Source organism: Eurypyga helias, unplaced genomic scaffold (assembly GCF_000690775.1).
Source record: "Eurypyga helias isolate BGI_N326 unplaced genomic scaffold, ASM69077v1 scaffold9606, whole genome shotgun sequence".
Lineage (NCBI taxonomy): Eukaryota > Metazoa > Chordata > Aves > Eurypygiformes > Eurypygidae > Eurypyga > Eurypyga helias.
The window spans coordinates 4,159-24,395 of record NW_010257219.1 but is presented as its reverse complement, the minus strand read 5'-3'; the positions used below and the strand labels follow the sequence as shown (position 1 = coordinate 24,395).

At 39.5% G+C, this 20,237-nt stretch overlaps 1 protein-coding gene across 1 annotated transcript in view; it reads left to right on the top strand.

Annotated features, from left to right (window-relative positions):
- CTNNAL1 (catenin (cadherin-associated protein), alpha-like 1) overlaps nt 1-20,237 on the top strand; it is a gene marked incomplete at its 3' end in the record, with an annotated part of 50,218 nt that overhangs the window by 26,714 nt on the left and 3,267 nt on the right. The window contains exons 5-12 of the mRNA XM_010153942.1: nt 1,245-1,334; nt 2,349-2,519; nt 4,218-4,418; nt 7,388-7,474; nt 11,121-11,279; nt 12,821-12,913; nt 13,208-13,358; nt 19,358-19,395. Coding sequence (XP_010152244.1) covers nt 1,245-1,334; nt 2,349-2,519; nt 4,218-4,418; nt 7,388-7,474; nt 11,121-11,279; nt 12,821-12,913; nt 13,208-13,358; nt 19,358-19,395 — 990 coding nt within the window. The remainder of the gene's footprint in view (nt 1-1,244; nt 1,335-2,348; nt 2,520-4,217; nt 4,419-7,387; nt 7,475-11,120; nt 11,280-12,820; nt 12,914-13,207; nt 13,359-19,357; nt 19,396-20,237) is intronic.

Below are 20,237 nucleotides of genomic sequence, written 5' to 3'. Positions count from 1 at the left end.
AAGAGTGCTTTGTTGTACTTTTTAAATTGTCAGGACTTTGATAGGCTGACCTTACAATGTGTAGGCATGTGGCATTGTTAGTTTTATTGGGAGGAAACATTCCTCAAGCTATTTTCCTTAGCGTAATTATAATGAAGTAAGCCAGAAAGTCAAACTCTTGAGTGTGCACAGATTTATTAGAATGTAACGTCAGGATTTCAGAAATGTGCTATGGTGGGGTGTGTTTTGGTGTGTGTGTTGTGGTGGTAGTTTTTGTAATGCGGTGGTCTTGATCTTAAAAATTTTCTGTAGTTTCTAATTAAGATTTTTTTTTTAATAAAAATATCAAAATGGACCACTGCAGTGATTTATTTGGTTTGGGTGTCTTTTGTGTTGTTTGGTTTTTTGGTGTTTTTTTTTTTTCTTTTCTGATCTAGACCAAATTAATCTTAATTCCATCCTGTAAAATGGAATCACTTTCAGCTGGTCCCATTCAGTTACTTGTGTAACATTCAAATAGCACTCAGCTATCTTTGCTACTATTGAGATGATCTTGGCTGTCGCTTTGTATGTTCTTCCTCTTGTTAGACTATTAGACATTGAGGGATTAATATCTTGCCTTTTTCCCCTCCCTTCCTCCATCCCTATTTGGACTCTAAATTCTTCCCTTTTTCATGGACTTTTCTGGGGATATAGTTTTGGTTTTGCAGGTATATCCCTCTCCCTGGAGTGTTCTTGAAAAGTTCCTGTATTTAGTGCCTTTCTACAGAAGAGTTACTTTTTTAGCCTGTTAAAACTTTCTTTATTACTGGCATATAGTAAAAATAACACCCAAGTAGAAAAAAAGGTTTATCTGGTATTCACTTCAGTACGATAAAAAGCCAAAAAGCTGGTGCCTCTGCTTTACCCTCCCACCATTTCAGAAAATATTTTTTAGTCAGGTGTTTTTTCCCCGCTTATTTTTTTGTTTTATGAATAATGCTATATGATAGCTAAATTAGTGACAGTTTACATAACATGGTCTGTATCTCTGAGATCTTCCTGCTTTGAAATCTGAATTGAATAGAGCCAAGAATAAATGCATAAATTAAAAACTGTCTGAAAAGCAACTTCTAGATCATGAGCTCTGCTGAAAATAGCAGTTGTCAGACATAAAGGAGCTTTCTCACAATCCATCCATGTGCAAGAATTTTCCTTTTTCCAGTCTCACAAGCAGTTAACTTTTTTGTCTAATATTCAGGTCATTTTTTATTTTTGGTGTTTAGGATTTGAAGGACGAGAAAAAAAAGGCTAGAATGGCAGCATCTAGGGCTGTTCTTGAGAAGTGCACCATGATGCTCCTGACTGCTTCAAAGGTGAGTGAATATGCATGCTCCTACACAACTTGGTGTCATGGTTTAATTCCAGCCGGCAACTAAGTACCACACAGCTGCTCGCTCACCTCTCCCCTCGTCTAGTGGAGGAGGAGAATCAGAGGAAAAGAAAAGGAAACTTGCAGGTTGAGATAAGAACAGTTTAATAATGGAATATAAACGAATAAAGCGGTGATACTAATAATATTGACAATACTAATATTAATATTACTACTGATAATATGCAATGAAAATTATACTACCAGTACTACTAATAATATGCAATTAAAATAATGGAAAATAAAATAAATTATACGATTGCTTACTGCCTGCCAGCTGATACACAGCCAGGTTCAAAGTACTGAGAGTCAGAGATCACACGAGAGTCAAAGTGAGCCCCAGCAAGCCAGAGGGAAAACAAGAGCCAACTAACCAACATGGCCCCTGTCCCACCACCAGTGTACATACTAAGCATGATGTTTTAAGGAATGAAATGTTTTTTTGGTCAGTTTGTGTCAGCTGTCCTGGCTATGTCCTCCCCAGCTTCTTGTAGTGAAAAAGCTGGGAATACAGGTGCAGTGTCAGAACCTGAAAAAGTCCTTGACTTGATACAAACACTCCTTAGCAACGACTGAAAATACCAGTTATCAGTGTTCTCCTCGGCACAAACCCAAAACACAGCCTCATAGTCACTACTGTGAAGAAAATTAACTCTCTCCCAGCACACTTGGACAAATCAGAGCGTGGCATCTGGCAGGATAGATCACTCTTCTTTCGCAGCCTTTTTTTTAACTCTTGTTTTTCTTCACTCTTACACCCTCTCAGCTGAAGGGTGTAGGAGTAAAATCTTTGTTCTGTAGAGTTATGCTGTGAGTCCTACTTAACACAGTAGCAGTTTAACAGAAGGAATTTATCGTATTCTCACATGTTGTTTAGACTTGGCTTAGCAGGAAGCATTCATTTTGCTATACTGCATGTGTATTCTTTCATAATACTTACTTTGCTTTCTTTAAAAAGACTTGTCTGAGGCATCCAGACTGTGAATCGGCTCGTATAAACAAAGATGGAGTTTTTCATCGGATGAGATTAGCTTTGGAACAGGTAATAGAAATTGTAACTGACTCTAGACCAAACGGAGAAAATGAAATGGCTCCCATCAGTATATATTCTGGCATCAAAGAATTCAAGGTAAGAATAGAAATAGTATTGCTTCCTACAGCTTAATAAATCACCTCAAAACTAGAATTTTGAATATTTTTTTTTTAAATTCCGAATGATGGAGCTGCATCTTTTCTGCAGTGTAACTTAAATAACTGTCCCAAAATGTTGGATAATCTGACAAGAGCTGGTTATAATTTCACAGAATCACTAAGTTTGGAAAAGCCCTATAAGCTCATCCAGTCCAACCATCAAACAACACTGCCAGACCCACTAGACCATGTCCTCGAGAGCCACGTCTACACGCTCCTTGAACACCCCAGGGATGGTGACCCTACCACTTCCCTGGGCAGCTTGTTCCAATGCCAGACCACTCTTTCAGTGAAGAAGTTTTTCCTAATATCTAATTTAAACCTCCCCTGACACAACTTGGGGCCATTTCCTCTTGTCCTGTCACCAGTTACCTGGGAGAACAGACCAGCATCCGCCTCCCTACAACCTCCTTCCAGACAGTTGTAGAGAGCGATAAGGTCTCCCCTCAGCCTCCTCTTCTCCAGGCTGAACACCCCCAGCTCTCCCAGCCTCTTCTCACAGGACTTGTGCTCCAGACCCTTCCCCAGCTCTGTTGCCTTCTCTGGGCACGCTCCAGCACCTCAGTGTCTTTCTTGCAGTGAGGGGCCCAAAACTGACACCAGGATTCGGAGGTGCAGCCTCACCAGTGCCCTGTACAGGGGACAATCACTTCCCTACTCCTGCTGACCACACTGTTCCTGTCGCAGGCCAGGATGCCATTGGCCTTCTTGGCCACCTGGGCACACTGCTGGCTCATATTTCATTGTCTTGCCAAAACACCTGACACTTGCCGGCTCCTCCTAGATCAGAATCCATTCAGAGCTCTGATGTTTTGTTGAGGTGAAGCCTTGGACGTTGAATTAAGTCAAGTATCAGGATAGCAATCAGAACTTCATTTCAGTAGCTGCTGAAGAATTCTTGCTTCATAATTGATAGTATTTTTGAAACTGCACACACAAATATTAATCCAAACATTTAAGAGTGAGCTTAAGAAATTAATGTCATTCAAAGGTTGTGAATTGAAATTGCAACTCATAGCTCAGTCTATTTTGCCTGACAAAAGCTCTTCTAAATTACATACTCAGTTAAGCACAGTTAATGAACAATCACGTTTCATTTCTTTGGAGTCTGTCACTTATTAAAAAAATTATTATTACTTATTTTTCATGCTGCCCCTTTGAATTTGATTGACATTTTTGTGAAGTGCCTCAAAGTGTTCATTTGCTATATGTAAGTTTTTAGAAAAATACTCAAAATACATTATATGCATGTGGAAAAATTTGTAAAGATCAAACAAAATCTGAATACATAATTAATTTTTGAAACTTACTGAACTTAGAAACCTTACTGTTCTCCTGCTGTCAATAAGTATTTGCTGTTACTTCTTAGGAGTGGTTAGTAATTTGATGATGGTATTATCACATTAAAAAACAAACAAACAAAAAAACCCAAACCAACAACAAAAAAACCCCACCACCAAAGCCTAAACTGGATGTCTGAATAGAAGAAAATTGTGGGATTAATTTGAAAATAAGTGAATAGTAATAAAAAGCACTGAGAGAAAAATAAAATGTGAAACGATGCATCTGCTTTCTACATTTGCATCGTAACTGTATAATCACAAATTCTCAAGAAATTGATACGTTTCTTTTTCAGAATAAGGTGGAGGGTCTTCGTGAGAATCTTTATTTTCTCTCAAAAGAGAATCTTTCAACGATGCTGGAAGTTATCCTGGAACATACAGAGGACTTCACAGACTCTGCCTATACCAGCCATGAGCACAGAGAACACATTTTGGAGCTGTCTAAACAGGCTAAAATGGAACTAGAGCAGCTGGTTTCAGTGTGGATGCAAGCTGTAAGAGCTTTTTAGCAAAGTAAATCTTTTCACCTCTACTTTGGAAAGAAATTTTTAATGCAGTGTTTCTTCAGGTCTAGGAAGAGAGAACTGTGTGTATTCCTCGCAGTGAGAGCTGATCAAGGAAGCCAGAGTTTGTTCTGTGCTTCAGCATCTTCAGTGTGTTCTGTCCTCCCCCTGCTCCAGGGGTATTGCTCTGTTGATTTTTTTCCTATTTTTTTTTTTTTAAATGGCTATATTAGGCTACTAGTGTTGGTAGCCTAATTTTCATGAAGCTGTATTAAGCCTCCCTCTGTTATTTGTGTTACCTTGTTCCTGGAAGAGATATGTGCAAAAGGGGGAGGAAAAGCAGAGGTGGAAAACGCAGTTTTTGTTTCTGATGCTGACTTGCTTTCAGTCTTGTTCCTGGGGAAAGACACAGCACAAAATCTTACCAACACTGAACTATGGCAGATGTGTACTAGCATAAGATACGTACTTCACTGAATGTGTTACTTACGGGAAAGCATTTTTGTTCCTTTTATCTGAAGCTGATGCAGCAGTCAGGTGTTCTTAATGCAGCCGTGCGGTCTGAGGAGCATATGAATCTTACTGATAATACCCTGCTGTTACTACAGATATGACACAAATAGAGTAGTAACTGCATAGAATACCATAGCTGTGATAAACTAATACTGTGTTTATCTTGGTGTTGGAGGTTAGCCCTGGTGGGCAGCCAAGCCCCGCAGAGCCGCTTACTGCCTGCCAGTGGGACGGGGGGAGAATCAGAAGAGTAAAAGTGAGAAAACTCATGGGTTGGGATAAAGACAGTTTAATAGGGAAAGCAAAAGCCATGCATGCAGGCACAGCACAACATGGAATTCATTCACCACTTCCCATCGGCAGGCAGGTATTCAGCCATCTCCAAGAAAGCAGGGATCCATCACATACAGTGGTGACTTGGGAAGACAAATGGCACTACTCCTAACATCACCCCTTCTTTCTACTTCCCCCAGCTTTATATGCTGAGCATGATGTTTTATGGTATGGAATATCCCTTTGGTCAGTTGGAGTCAGCTATCCTGGCTGATAGCTGTGTCCCTTCCCAACTTCTTGTGCACCCCCAGCGTGCTCACTGTGGGACGCTGTTAGAAGCAGAAAGGCCTTGACTCTGTATAAGCACTGCTCAGCAATAGTTAATGTGTTATCAATACTGGTTTTACCACAAACCCAAAACAGCATATACCATGAAGAATATTACCTCTATCCCAGCCAAAACCAGTACACTTGGGCATTTCAGAGCTGTTACTGGTTGAAAGTGATCACCTCTAGATAACTTATGAGCTACACTTCAGGTGATAGAAATAGGAGCCTAGTACAAGATTATGCATATAAATGATCCATGAAAATACTTGGGCATGCACGTGTGCTTATGTATTATGTATTTTCGTTAATATAATAATAATAACCCAGCCTAGCTGTGACAGAGATGCAGTAAGCAGATAAATAGCATCAGCTCGCTGAGGTGGCTTTTCAGTTTCCACTCAGCAGCTTTGTTGGATGGTGAATATTTTCTGAGGGACTTAATGTTATTCAAGTGGGATTGCTGATTTAAAAATAAAATAAAATCATGCACTGGGAATACATGACCACATTAAAGCTATTGGGATGCCCAGTTGTCTTGCTTGCCTCTCACCATACTTCCTTTTAGCAAGCAGAATAACTGTGTCTTCAGTGAAAAGTGTATTTTAAAACAGAAGTGTCTTGTAACCTCAGCCAAGTCTAAATTAGGCTGACATAACCGATCTGTTCTTGTTCGTATGATTGTGTGTGAGTGAAAACTAGCTGGAGCACCACAGATAATCTAGTCCTGTTGACTGAATTTTTACATGTTTCTGAAATCCTTCCTGTGTTATGTTCAAGATCATGAGATCACAAACTGCCATGGTGTTTTAGGTTTACCTGTAATCTTATTTTGGATAGAAAATTCCTTCACTTGTATCTAGAAAAAACAAAAGGTGAGGGGAGGAAAAATGTTCAAATTAAGTGAAAGAATAAAAACACTCCAGTGAGTGTAAAATATTATCCTCCTGGTGTTAAAAATGTTTTTTGTGATGTTACAATTATGCACAATTTACTTAAAGCATTAGATTTGAGGGACAGGTAGCTTTGAGACTTGGAACAGATAAGAATACCGGAGAAAATTATCATATTTGCTTGGGTGGGTGCTCTTCCTTTTAATAAAACGGAGGGGAGAGTCTGTCTATACCCACACATATATATGTGTGTCTGTTAATTTAGACTCTGCTAATGTTTTTGCAGCTATGGCCATGTTAATGCTCCCACCTAGGATAATTGTTTCCAGTGTATTTCGGAAGAGAATGCAAAATCACGTAATACTTTTCCCAATGCGTATCTCCTCACATTTGGGTTGTTCCATAGATAAGTGCTATTTGCAGAAGTGGGAGCTCTGTCTTGAGGCTAGCTCAACGGAGTGTTGCTGTCTACTGTACTTGTTTAAATTAGGTAAAGATCTCAAATCTTAACAAGCATGCTTTAAGGAACCTTTTTGTAATTCAATATAGAACATTTGGTATAATCTTTTGGGTACAACTTTATTTTAAAAGGGTGTTTATATTAAAAAAAAAGCCTTAAATTTACTCTAAGATGATTAGACATTTTTAAGTTGTAAAGCTTAAGAAAACCCTTTTCCTGGCGAAAAAACCTCACTGGTTCAGAATTATATTCCTGTTGAACTGAAACAGGTGATTAGTTAGCATCACTGGTTTTTTTTTTAGATTTGATTTGGTGATAAATGTTTCTATAAAATACTTTTCAAGTAAAATATACAGAGGATGTGCAGATGAAAACACTGAATCTAGAAGGAAAAGGCTATCTTATAAAGCAACTTGCAGTAATGCCACATGATGTGAAAGGGGGATTTTCTGGGGTTCTGTATAACATTTTGTCGGTTGCTTTTTGGCTTGTAGCAAAACCAGAAGACAAAGGATCTCATGGAGGACTTGGAAGTAGCCATTTTGAAAACATGCCAGTGCATGAATGAACTTAAAAGAGAGGTAAATCTAGTTTAAGCAAGCATAAACTGAATAAAAGCTTGGATTCCCTCCTTGTTGTATATCAAGTTGTAAAATAGGATCCTGTACCCAAAAAGGCTAGTATCTCTTTATAGACAAGAGTAGCTAAATCAGAATTATATCTGGGGGCTAGTACGGAGTCATCTTCTGTGTCCGTCCTTATGACTGATTAGAGAACTGTTGGATATGTAGGCTCGTCGCTAATTCTGACAATAATTAAAGGAAGTATTTGGAAGTAAATACTACATATAATTATTATGTTAAATCTAAGTGCTAAGCTTTCCTTGGGGATGCAGTCATCACTGGTTTAATACTTTTTCTTGCTAGTGTGTGCTTAAATGAATAAATTACATTTGCTGTTTGTTTGTACTTAACCTGTTCTGTTGATTTCTATAGCAGTGTGTTATGATAGTGCCTTATACTTGAGTATTTTTCTAGACAGCAGCTGTGTAAGTGTGTTGTAAATCGTTCTTTTCCTAAACACAAGCATTCTCTCACCTTACACATATGAGATAGTTGTCTCGTTTGGTCCATGGGATGGACTGCACTTTGCTGATCAGGGTCCTTCCCCCCCACACTAACAGCATTGGTGCCTTGTCTGTTCCACAGATTTGAGCCAAATAAAGAGTTTCTGGCAGCTTCTGAAATACTTGTAAATGTCTTTTCAACTGCTTCATATTACCATTCCTTTAAACAGTTGGAGAAGGGAGCACCAAGGGCAGTGACGGTTTCAGTACTAGGTTACAGAGCAGTGAAAAGATGTTAGAGAAATATGGTGAACTTGCTTAGACCAAGCTCTCAGCTGCTGTAACTGGAAAACCTCATCTGCTCCCAAAGTCATGCTGCATATCTTTTAATAGAGGCAAGATGAGAAATTTTGCTTTCCAGACAATGGGGCATTGGGCAGCCTGGTCTGGTAGGGGGTTTCCCTGCCCATGGCAGGAGGATTGGAACTAGATGATCTTTAAGGTCCCTTCCAACCCAAACCATTCTATGACTCTATGAAAATTGCAGTTCTGTAACTCCTGCAGCTGTCCTGCAGGTTCAATCTGTGACTTGAATCTATTTCAGTTGCAGTTAGGTGCTTTGTGCTTTTGCTGTCAGGTGGTGCGTTGGGCTCTCAGAAAACGAAGGGTACTTAATTTGTGCAGTTTGAATAGGTTTGGTTGGTTTTTTGGTTGCCATTGTTTAGGAATTCAGTAGCAGAGCTTTTCCAGAGTGACATTCAGCTGCTTTAAGATCATCCTTTTAAGTAACAACACTCCTGTGTGCTGAATGAGGAGGAAGGTTTCCCAGTCAAAATAGTATGTGACTATGTAGTTGCATGGATCATAAAGCCAAAGGTGGCTAGAATATAGTATGTGGAAGAAAGCATTAATATCTAATATTTTCTTGCAGCTTCATAAATGTAAATCTTACCACATTGTCCTGCCCACACGTTTCTATTTATGAAAATCTCTGCAACAAAGACCGCAGACCTAGCACGCTTAAGTTAAAAGAAGGTTGTCAAGTGACTATAACAGAAAATTACCTTCTGCAAACCAGCTGACAGGTGGCATAAAGTACAAAATAGCGGGTTACCTGTGGCCTCTGAAGTAGCTCCATATTAAAAGCAGGGCAGTTGAACACATAGCACGCTCTTTTAGAAATTGTGGAGCAAATTGCAGGGGTGTGGGTTTCTAAACTAGCACATACCAAGTTCTCTGTGACTTGCTTTGGTGACCTATAGAGTATGAAAACTTGCTTTGTAAGAGCTTTTTTAAAATGCATAGGATTAATGCTACTTTGTTAGCAAATTTGGAGTGCTATTAATTTTCTATGTTCTCAGTGTAGTGATTGGATTGATTCCAGAGCAGCCATGTTTCTGTACATGGCTGAGAGACTGTCCTGTCATTCTGATGTGGGTGCTGCAGTGTGTCACTCAGCAACCAGACTCCCCAATGGTGAAATGTAAATATTGTGACTCTGATTAAAACGTTTTTCAGGAGCATGGGTGGCGGAGGACAGAAGACAGCCTAATGAGGCTGTAAAAGTAGCTGTTTCACATCTGTGTCACTTTATGGAGGAAACAAGAGGTGTGTTCCTTCCTTGAGATGATTTTCCTGCTAATGGTCAGAGACAGCACTAAGTAAAATAAATTCCATTTTTAGATCAGGATGAAAAGACTCTCTAATGAAAAGGTAATCCCTATGTAGACTGTATATAAATGAGAACTGCCAGTTCCTACTCTTAACAAAACATTACAAGCCTTGCATGTATCCTTTCTTCAGATCAGACTTAATTTCTGAGATTAGTAGTTTGTGCTAATTTTTACTGGCATGCGAACAACACTATTTATTTAGTTTTCAACAGGTTGTCACAGCTTTTTTTCTTAAGAAAACAAACAAACAAAACAACAACCAGTAGCAGCTGGTTTTGAGGGAACAATTTAGGTTTCTTTCATGAAATTAAAAACAAAACAAAACAACCCCAAAACCTTCTTATTTCTGGACTGCATAAAAATTGCTGGCAGGGAAAGGGAGAGGGGGCAAAAATAGGTAGAGTCCAGCAAAGACAAAAAATACACATAGTTTTAGTAAACATTGTCTTCCTTACAGAGTCAAGGCCTGTCAGTGTCACAATTTCAAACTTGTTGCGTTCATAGAAACTTGAAAAAACAAGTTTTTTTCTTGAACAGCTAAGCCTGTCGTATATTCGGTGCAGTCCCGCAAAGTGAGTATGGTATTACCAGACCCCTCAGTCTTACACAGATAAGGAAAACTAAGAATGCTCTGCTACTTCTAAACCAGGTTGCTATTTGGTTTTTACCTATGTTTTTTAAAACAGGGCTGATCACAGGGTGTAGGTAAACCTGCTGTAACTAGTCACTAGAACTAGCAACACCCTTCACAGCACAGTTTCAGCAGATCCGTGGGTCTGAAAGTGCGCCTGGATTTAGGAATGTGTTGCAAGGGGAAGCTTCTCCCTGCTGCTTGGGTGTGGAGGGAGAGGTCCAAGGCCCATCCCAGCTTCAGTCTCCTTGCAGGAAAGATGTGTTTTCCTTTTCTAAGGCTGTGTCACGAGTTGATATATTTGAGCTTTTCTTTGCATCACGGAGAATACAATTGATTCATAGGAACCTAATGTTGTTTTACACGCAGATGCTGTGGGGCTTCAGTCTGATTCTGTTAATGTGTGTTCTTCACGGGAACTGGGGTGGCCACTGTGCTTATGCCGAACTTGGTGCCCCCCATATTCACACACCTGTGTTTTTTCCCCAGCTGTAGCGTTAATCAAAGCAGCAGTGTGATAACTTCATGTCCTTGTTTTACCCAGCTGTTCGTTTGTTTGTCTTCCTATCTGGTTGTGGTGGGGTGTTTTTGGGTGGGGTGATTTTTGTGTGGTGTGGGTGGTGGGTTTTTTGGGGTGTTTTTGTGTGTGTGCAGTGAATTTTATTTTTTACTTCTAATAACAATTGAAGAATTAAAGCCCCAGGTTATGGGCAGGCTGTGCATGAGCTTTCAGGGCAGTGAATTTTCTGTGTCTTAGAAAAATCCATCTGTTTCTGAAGTTTATTTGACTCTGTACTGGGTGCATGGGTGGTTTTTTTTTCTTCTAAGGTTTCTCTCTCCTTTTAATGCTACTCCAGGTCCACAGTGCAGCAACATCTCTAGCAGCAGATCTACTAAAATACCATACGGATCATATGGTTCTCAAAGCATTAAAAATCACAGGAGTAGAGGGAAATCTTGAAGCTGTAGCAGAATATACTTGCAAGCTGTCAGAGCAGAAGGAACAACTTGTTGAGGTGAGTTCATGGCTGCTTTCATTTCCTAAGGCACTTAGAAAATTAGTGGCTGGATTTGTCATAGTTTATTCTTTGGGAAGGTTTGGGAAGGGTTTTTTTGGTGATTTTTATTTTATTTTCCTAATACAGTGTTTAATTTGTGTTGTTCTTGGTATGGCTGAGCCAGAGGGTGTCACAGTGGCTTACAGTTGTTGAAGGGATGTACAGTCTTATCCAATTCTCCTGGACCCAGACTCAAACTCGTTTAACTCTGTATTAACTCTATGTACATAGTGAGGCTAAAATACTCATTAAAAATTGATTTCTAGATCCAAGTAGAGATTATAACCTTTTTCTTTCAAGCAGTAGGAATTCAGCAACAGCTCAACCCAAAGACATGTTTTAAGAATGCTGGGAATGTAACATTAAGTTTCTTAATCCACTGAATTTGACTGTTTTAAAGATTTTTGTGTAGTTCTTGTCAGTCAGCAGAGTGCCACTGAAAATCTCTTCTCCTCCATAAAAAGCAGTGTGTATGTTTCATGTACCAATACACTGATGGTTCCTTATGGTAGTGTCCACACATACGTGAACAAACAGGACTCCCAAGGTGGCTGAGAGATTGTGGCTCTTTGGAGGAGTGCCTGTGGAGAGGATGTCTGCCACGTATGCCTTGTTGCTCTCTCGTCTCAGAGGCGAGCAGAAGTAACTGTACCAGTAGGAGATAGAAAGATCATTCAGATCTGGAACGTGGTGATGCTAGAAGCTATGCTTGCATGGCATCTACTACTCCTGCACTTCTAAAAAAATCTGATACCATATGGGGCTTTAAGGATTCATCCCATAAGTGTGAACATGTAGAAGTAACACCCTTGAACTTCCAGGACTGGCAGATCAATGCTGTGGATTTTTAATTTTGGCTTTAATGTCTCATTTTTGACTAATTAGTGTTCCAATGAGACACTGACTTTTTTCAGGCATAACCCAAATCCCATTCCTTTCGTATGTGCTGTCTCAGTCTTATAAATTTTCTTTTTGATCTGAAAACTTTGGGCTGAGAAGGAACAACAAAGTAACAGAGTTCACTCTTAATCTTACTAACAAAAAAAAGACTACATTGTGCTTACTGTGAAAGCCAACAGCATTTTTTCCCTAAATTAATTTGACACTGCTTTGCTCAAAGATAATTCAGTTCCCTGGATGATGAAAGCCTAAATTTTTCACATGGTTGCTAATTGCTGAGTAATCCTGTTATGGTGAAGTCATTTATGCTACAGTTTTTCCAAGTTCTATAGGTATCTGATTACCTTCAGGTTTATTCAGTCATAAATATGTGAAACTGTTGTTGTATTTTTATTTATTAAGACTTTACTTTTTCTTGGTGATTTTGTATGTGTGCCAAGTCAGGATTTAGCCCCGTTTTGTTGTAAATCCTCCCTGAGAGACAGGTAGCTGTGTGGTCCCCAATGTATTTCTGAAAGCACTATCAGTAACTTTCTGTTTGTGCATGTGCACCTTTTCTCACTACTAATGAAAGCATATTTTAATAAAAATATGTTTAGATGTGTCGCTTGTTGAGGCACGTTTCTGGAACCGAGCCCCTCGAGATTACTTGTATGCATGCGGAAGACACTTTTCAGGTCACTGGCCCACAGGTACGCATCGCTTTCGTCTGCCCACTTCTACAGTACATAAATGAACAAAAAATACTTGGATGAGCTTTTTGAGACCTAATGTTGAACTGTTCAGAGCAGTTCTAAGAAAGGCTTACACTTCAGTGTAGCTAAAAGAATGCAGACAAAAGATCTCCAAGCCTGGAAATGTCAGATGAATACACTGCAAAGTTACAGCAGTTGAATTTTGTGTTTTGCCTGTGGAGGCATCTGTGAACTCGCGTGCAACACTCTTTATTAGGACCTCCAATAGAACATGCTTTGTTCTCTGTCCAGATAATTTCCGCTGCAGAAACACTGGCATTACATCCCTCTAGCAAGATTGCAAAAGAAAATCTTGAGGTGTTTTGTGAGGCCTGGGAGTCTCAGCTGAGTGACATGTCTATGTTGCTAAGAGAAATCAATGACGTGTTTGAAGGAAGAAGAGGTAAGAATGCTATGTACAAATTAAAAAATGTAGTTTTCAAAAAGTAGTCTAAGAATTTTAAGTGTGATTTAGGAAAAAGAGAAGAGCACAGTAAAGAGTCCCATATCTTGTATAGTGATGTGCAATCTGGGTGGCAATACACAAATATGATGGGTTTGTATAGATGTTGAATTAGGGTGCTTACTGGGTATTTTTTTCAAAGAAAACCAACCAGAAATGTAAAAGCTTGATTCATGGATAATCAGGTATGTTTAACCTTCTACACTGATTAGTTGCAGCAATAGCAAATGAAAGTATTTGACACAACTCTGCCAGCCGTGTCCCTGTATGAGGGGTGTAGGGCTTTGATGCCACCTTTTGGTTTGTCTAGGACATGTAACAGTTCATGACAAATCAAGATATAACCTGAAGCGAGTGACATGTTTAATTTCCTGTATTTCTGGAATATATGTATATATAAATGTGTTCTATACTGTCAGCTTGCCTTGTATTCACTTCATAATGTAGTGAATGTAGTTATTTGATTTTTAAACTGCTGTCCTTTCTCCTGGATGGAATCTGACGACTCTGCACAATCTTGGGATATTTTCTCTGGTTGGTAAGTTTATTGGTATTTGTACAACATGTAGAAGAAAACCTTGGAATCTTAAAGAAAAAAAACCCACAATCTGTGTTTACTTTTACCATAGGGTAATTGACCCTAAAAATGGAAGCCATTTTCTTTTTCATTTTTGTCTAACTTAATTTTTTTTTCAGATGATGTCTTTAGTGTAGCCTGTCATACTTGTGGCTACGTGTTTGTTTGAGTCTTAAAGCTATAACTGCATAAACACAGAATGTAATATATTATAATACTGAATGTCTTGTATTTTTAAGAAAATCACTCAGGTTTAAAAGTTTAGATTTTGTGAAATACAGGGACTTTTTTTTTTTGTATCTAAGCTACAGAAAATTAAATCCTTATTCAGGTTAGATGACACTTTATGAAGGATACGATACTTCATCTTGCTATTAACATGAGACCTTTTTCCAGTTTTAGGGTTTATTTTGTCAGTTTAACTTTGTGTACTTGATTGGGTTTTTGTGTAAGCAGTTATTTTCTGCCAACTTTGTTGTGAGGACAGTAAACGACCAACCACAGGGCAGTAATATCTTAAGTTGTTGCTGCTGGCTACTAGATGAATGTGCGTCTGAGCCTGAAGACTTGTAAAAGGAAAATATACATTGAAATTCTGAGTGGGTTTACAATAACTGTGTGTAGCACAGGTTATTGGGAATTTGAGGCATTTGAGAAACACATGATTGTTACCCTACTTGTTCTTCCACCTTGGTCTGGAATGCCATATAAAGATGTGTAGCAATCAGAGCTCCTGTTTATGGGCCTTTTAACTTTCAGTGAGCTGTTTTTGTTTGTTTTGGGAGCCAAAGGCATACTGACACTTTTTAAACGCAGCATTAAATTTTATATAATGCAACTTAAAATGTGGTATTACTCTAGTATCTCTGTTACAAAAACTTTGGCTTTTGCAGGGCTGATAATGCAGTTTTGTTTTTTTTTAATATTCAGACTATGGTCTAGCAGGGTTAAACAATAAGACTTATATATACCTATGTGTGTGTGTGTGTGTATACATACATATATATTACTGTATTTTAAAATAATAGGATGAGAATCATGCAGCCACAGCAAAGCATAAACTTGGCTCTCCAAACAAATAGTTCTCAAAGTGTTGCGACACATTCCCAGCCTCTCCTGTAGTCAGGAACTTTCCCTTCTCTTGTGGCTGCTGACAGCAGATAACAGACATTTTCCGCATGTGGTACTTCCCAGTTTCTTCAAAGCATCATTTTGCAAGGCAGCCCAGTGTCAGTGCTTGCAGGAGAGAGAAGAAACTGGGTAGGTGTTGCTGAGCATGTTGGAGGCTGTAGCACGTGTGGGCCTGGGTGCAGTGAAGAGTCTCTTCTCCTTTTTGGCGTAGCCAGATGAGTCTCTTCTTGTTTTTGTCTCGTTTCCCTGGCCTTCCTTCAGCTTAAGGTGTTCTGATAACACCATTGGTAAGATAGTAGGGGTAGCCTTGTGTCCTTATATGGCCTTGAGTACGTGAGGTCTTACATTGCCAAAACGATGCTTAAGAAATCACATCTCTTGTCATGTGGCGCAGCCCAGTAAGGGACCTGTCTGCATCTCCGTTGTTTCTTAACTTCTGAGGTGATAACAGTTAATATTTCGTCTCCTACATTCACCCATCTTCTACAGAGTTTTCTTCTCTGTTGTGGGCTAATGTTTTTGTTTGCTTGTTTTCTCTTGCTGGACTTCAGAGTGACTCTTGTCCAAAAAAAACCAAACCCACCCAGAACGAAAAACCTCACCCAAATACCCCACCTTTTGCTTCCAGAAAATACCCCGAAGTTACCTTGCCACTTCCGCCATTTTTCTCTCCTAGAAAACACGACAGCTAAATATTTTAGTTCAATTTATTTATTGGGTTGTTCGCTGAGAAATATGACAGGTGGCATTCACAAAACTCTTGCCTCCAAACACAGTGACGTTTCAAAATTATTTTATAGGATTTTATTCTTCTCGTGACTCATGATAAGTTGTCTTAATGCTGAGGTTGCTAAAAGTGTCTTTATTTTACAGACTAAAACGTAACAAGTGCTTTATTCCTAGTAGAATTGTGATCGTGTGTAACAAGAGATAGAATTATAGTAAGAAGGTATATATTTTTTTTCTCCTCAGTTTAAAAACTTGTATTTTTGTACTACCAATCTACCAATTTAAATGTTTGGCTTTGTTAGAGAGTTCAGAATACAGCTTAAAAGGTAAAAATTGAATGGTGACTAAATGTGCTGGACACATCTAATAAAATAAGCATTTTTCTGATTACGCTTGATTCACATTGTTCATACTCATTTTCTTATTTTATTATGCAGTTGCATAACTCCATATCCAGTGTTTCTTGCAAATTGGGTACTTCTGATACTGAGGTTCAAAAGTCTCAGGGGATGGAGAGCCAGATTTAGCTTGGGAACGAAGCAGTATTTTACTCAGTTTTAATGTAACCACACAAGGTGATGCCCAAATAGAAGTGGTCTCATCTTGGGGAAGGGGGTGCAGACCCACGCAGGGGTGGGGGAGGTTGGAGAACACAAGGCAGCCCAGTAACCCTCGCGTGTATTTGGAAAATGTCTGTGCTGTGCAGAGTTGTGCAGTGAGGCAGTGCTGGAGTTCTTTTGCTTGATCCTGAAATACTTGTTAATCCAAGGGTGAGGAGGCCCACTCTGCACCATGCTGGTGTTGGGAGCGTTGCGCGGCCAGTGCAGACTGAGGAGAGGACTGCTCTCTGCCGACGGTGCGGCAAAGAGAGCCAAGAGCTGCTGCTTTAAGCAAGATAGTTAACTTTGAGGCTCTTGCATTGCCTCATCTTGCCTGGATGCAACCTGGTCTAGTGGAAGGTGTCCCTGCCCATGGCAGGGGGGTTGGAACTAGGTGGCCTTTAAGGTCCCCTTCAACCCAAACCACTCCGAGATTGATTCTAGCTTTTGAGATTAATCACCTCATGAAACTCCCTTTCATTGATCCAATCTGTCAGGGGTCAGCCAGTCTCCATTTTTCCTTCTAACTTTTTGGTCTCTGCATGTTGGGGAAGAAGGTGAATAATCCCCTGGTTGCTTCCCTGTAACTTGGTCAGAAGTGAGAGAATAATTTATGAAGATAACTTCCTTTTATTCCCTCTTTTGTTTTGCCCACTTAATTTATGAGGAGTGAAATGGCCACGAGGACTTGGGAGTGTTGTAGTTGATGAATAGGGGACGTGGATCAGAATTTCAGAATCTAGGAATTGGAGTTGTAGAAAGAAGGGTGAAGCAGGGGTGCAGCTGTCCTCCTCTCACATAAAAGCGAGATCAAAAGCTGGATTTAGAAGTTGATGTAGAGACATTTTGAAGGGAAAAACATGGCTGGAACTACTAGAAAGTGGCAAACTGGAGTACGAAGGATGAAATAATAAAAATTAATTTTAAATTAAAAAAAAAAAAAAACCAAAACAGAAACATGTTAGAGAAAACACTAGGAAAACCAAAGCCAGGCTGGAATAAATAAAAGTAAGATCATAATATGGCAAAAAAATGTTCTGCTATTTTAGCAAAGATCTGACTTACAAACTAAGGGAATTAAATACCTGAAAAATATAATGTGTCTTCTGTCAATGGAATCAAATATAAATTCTGTGATTATACTGATGTAATTAAGTATTTTCTGATGAAGTAGGATTATCTCTGGCCTGAGCTGATCTGCGCTTTTGAAAGGTCTGGTGTCTGTGGCCCAGCGAGGTGGGTTTTGTGCGTGTGTTTTGTTCTTTTTTTTTTTAAATGTTCCAAGAAATAAATAGTGAGATCCTTCATCTTTCTGAATATGGTGAGCAGCTAAACCTTGCAAAGCCAAGTAATGGGAACAGCTTGAAGAGCAAAACCAAATTATTTTTTCTTCTTGTTTCTGTTTGCCACCCCTTTCCATTTGGTTTCCATGCTTCTGAATGCCCATCTTGTAGTATGCGTGTCCTCTCAGGATGTATTTGTAGTCCATTTGTTATGTCGAAGCTTTCAGTGTTTTGAACATGGTTACAACAGGTTTTTGCATAGCACCAAGGAGATCTTTTATGCTACAGCACTTTGAACTTAAAAGTTAGCTTTTGTTCTTCGTTCCTCTTACATGCCCTTTAGCTGACGTGTTGATATTTAGGATGTTGGAAATCACTTCCCGTAATTTGTGTCAGGCTTTAGTGAGAAATGCTGCTTGGATTCATGTTTGGGCCATTAATAGCTGAATAACTCTGCATTCTGAAAGAAATAGTTAAGCTGTTTGTGCCCCAATAGCTCGTTTCATCTTTCGCAAAATGGGTTAGGAAAAGAAAGGGGTGATCTTAGAAGGGAAGAATCCCATTTTTCATACTTACCAAGAGTGGTGACGGACACTTGTCAGCTTACTGAAATATTCTTTTAAGGAGTCAGTTGCCCAGACATGGAGCTCCTGCTCTTTCCGTGGTGTCAGGAGATAAAGAGCATACTTTCAGAAAATGATGAGCGCGCAAGAGAACCATCTTCCGAGGACCCTGAGCAGGATTTCTCTAGGCGCTGATCCAAGAGGAGGAAAACAGTGGTTGTAGGGGGGTTTGTTGATTGTCCGTTGTCTGTTGAGATGCATCATCTGTGTGCAAACATGGTACCATATCCATTATAGCCTTTTGTTTCTTCAGGTAAAATCTATTTTTCACCAGCTCTTAAGTTTGTTTATTTTATCTAGCAGACTACCCTCTCCTGAATGTGTTGTAATAAATATGTCTTCATAGAGAACTAAGTCTTCTGGTGCCTGGAGCTCTCATCCTAGGCTGTTAGCCCAGGCACTGTTTCCTCCTGCTGATAAACTCGTCTCTTGCACTTTTAGCTAACGCCTAAAAGGATTGGGTTTTTGCCCTTCCATTTGTTTTTCTCAGACTTGGAATATCTGAGGCTCCTGGGGATATAAGAAATAACGCAGCATGTAAAACGCTGCAGAACTTTTTCCTTTATAAAATACGGGGCACGTGGGGTATGTATAGTGCAGCACAACATGAGGGCATTACTTGGGAAAACCTCCCCAGGTGTTTCTCACTAGTGGCATTGCTGGCTCCAAACTTCATACCATCCAACCCATGCCAACATGGAGCTACCCTTGGGTGTTCCGTACTTTCCAACCAAATGAGTGCATGTAGCGATAGGCGCTCCATCATGGGAGAGCCTTTCCCTCCTCGCTTGCGGACTGCATGCAGGGGACTAGAAATCTTCCTGAGGGAAACAGTTCAGAGGCAATCCTCTGTAGTATGCAGAGAGGAGGAATTGCAGGTAAGTAACTTTTGCTTTTATAGTGCTGTAACTGAAGGAAGGATGAAGTAAGGCATTTGATCCCACTGATTTTAAAACCTGCATACAAATTTTGGTGTAAATGTGTGTGTTCTTCATAGGAGAGAAGCGTATCTACCTGTCACTGCCCAGACCGGGGGTAAGTTGCTCTTGGGATTGTTCTATTTACTCCGTATCTGCTGTTAACTGACTTCTTTCCATGTTACTACGCTTGATGAGGACATAGCAATACGTTGGTAACGTGCATCCCTGGCTGGGTGGCTGGCAGCAAAATGTCAAACTTTTTGCCAGTTCAGTAAGTGAACAACCAACATATCGAAAACTGGGGTGGCTAGTTACATAATATGATTTAATCACTTTGATTGTGAGCTTTAATTCCTGGTCATTAATAAGACATTTTTTTTTACCATGTACTCCACTGTCATGCTATATAATAAAAAATGCATTGTTACTATTTAAACTAAGAATATGTTACAAGATGCTGAAAATAAGTCTTTGTAATCTGATGATGATTTTTTTTATGTTGTTGACAGAGTTGACCTATTTGGAACAAATGGATGTGTTAGATTCTATTCTAGGCTCTTCAAATAACTGGTTCTTGTTTCTTCCTTTTGATCTACAATGTTCTTAATGCAGAGAAAAAAGCCACACCAAACGTCCAGGTTTAGCTGTGATGTAGTTAATATCCTTAGCTGATTATCACTGATACCACATTATTTCTGAGAGCATCTCTGTGTTAGAAACACCTCTAAACCCTGTTGGTATCGTGTAATCAGTTGCTTGATTCACATGCTACATCTTTTTATCGGTAGGAGGAAGGGGAAGAATGATCTCAGAAGGTACAGTAAGCTCTAGCCTGTTTCCTCATTTTCTTTCCTTAACCTGTAGCGTTGAGGAATTTGGGGGAGAAATAATCGCCCATCTCCCTGTCTCCTGTTGTGCAGTTCTGTGACGTCAAACACGACTCACTACTTCAGAGCC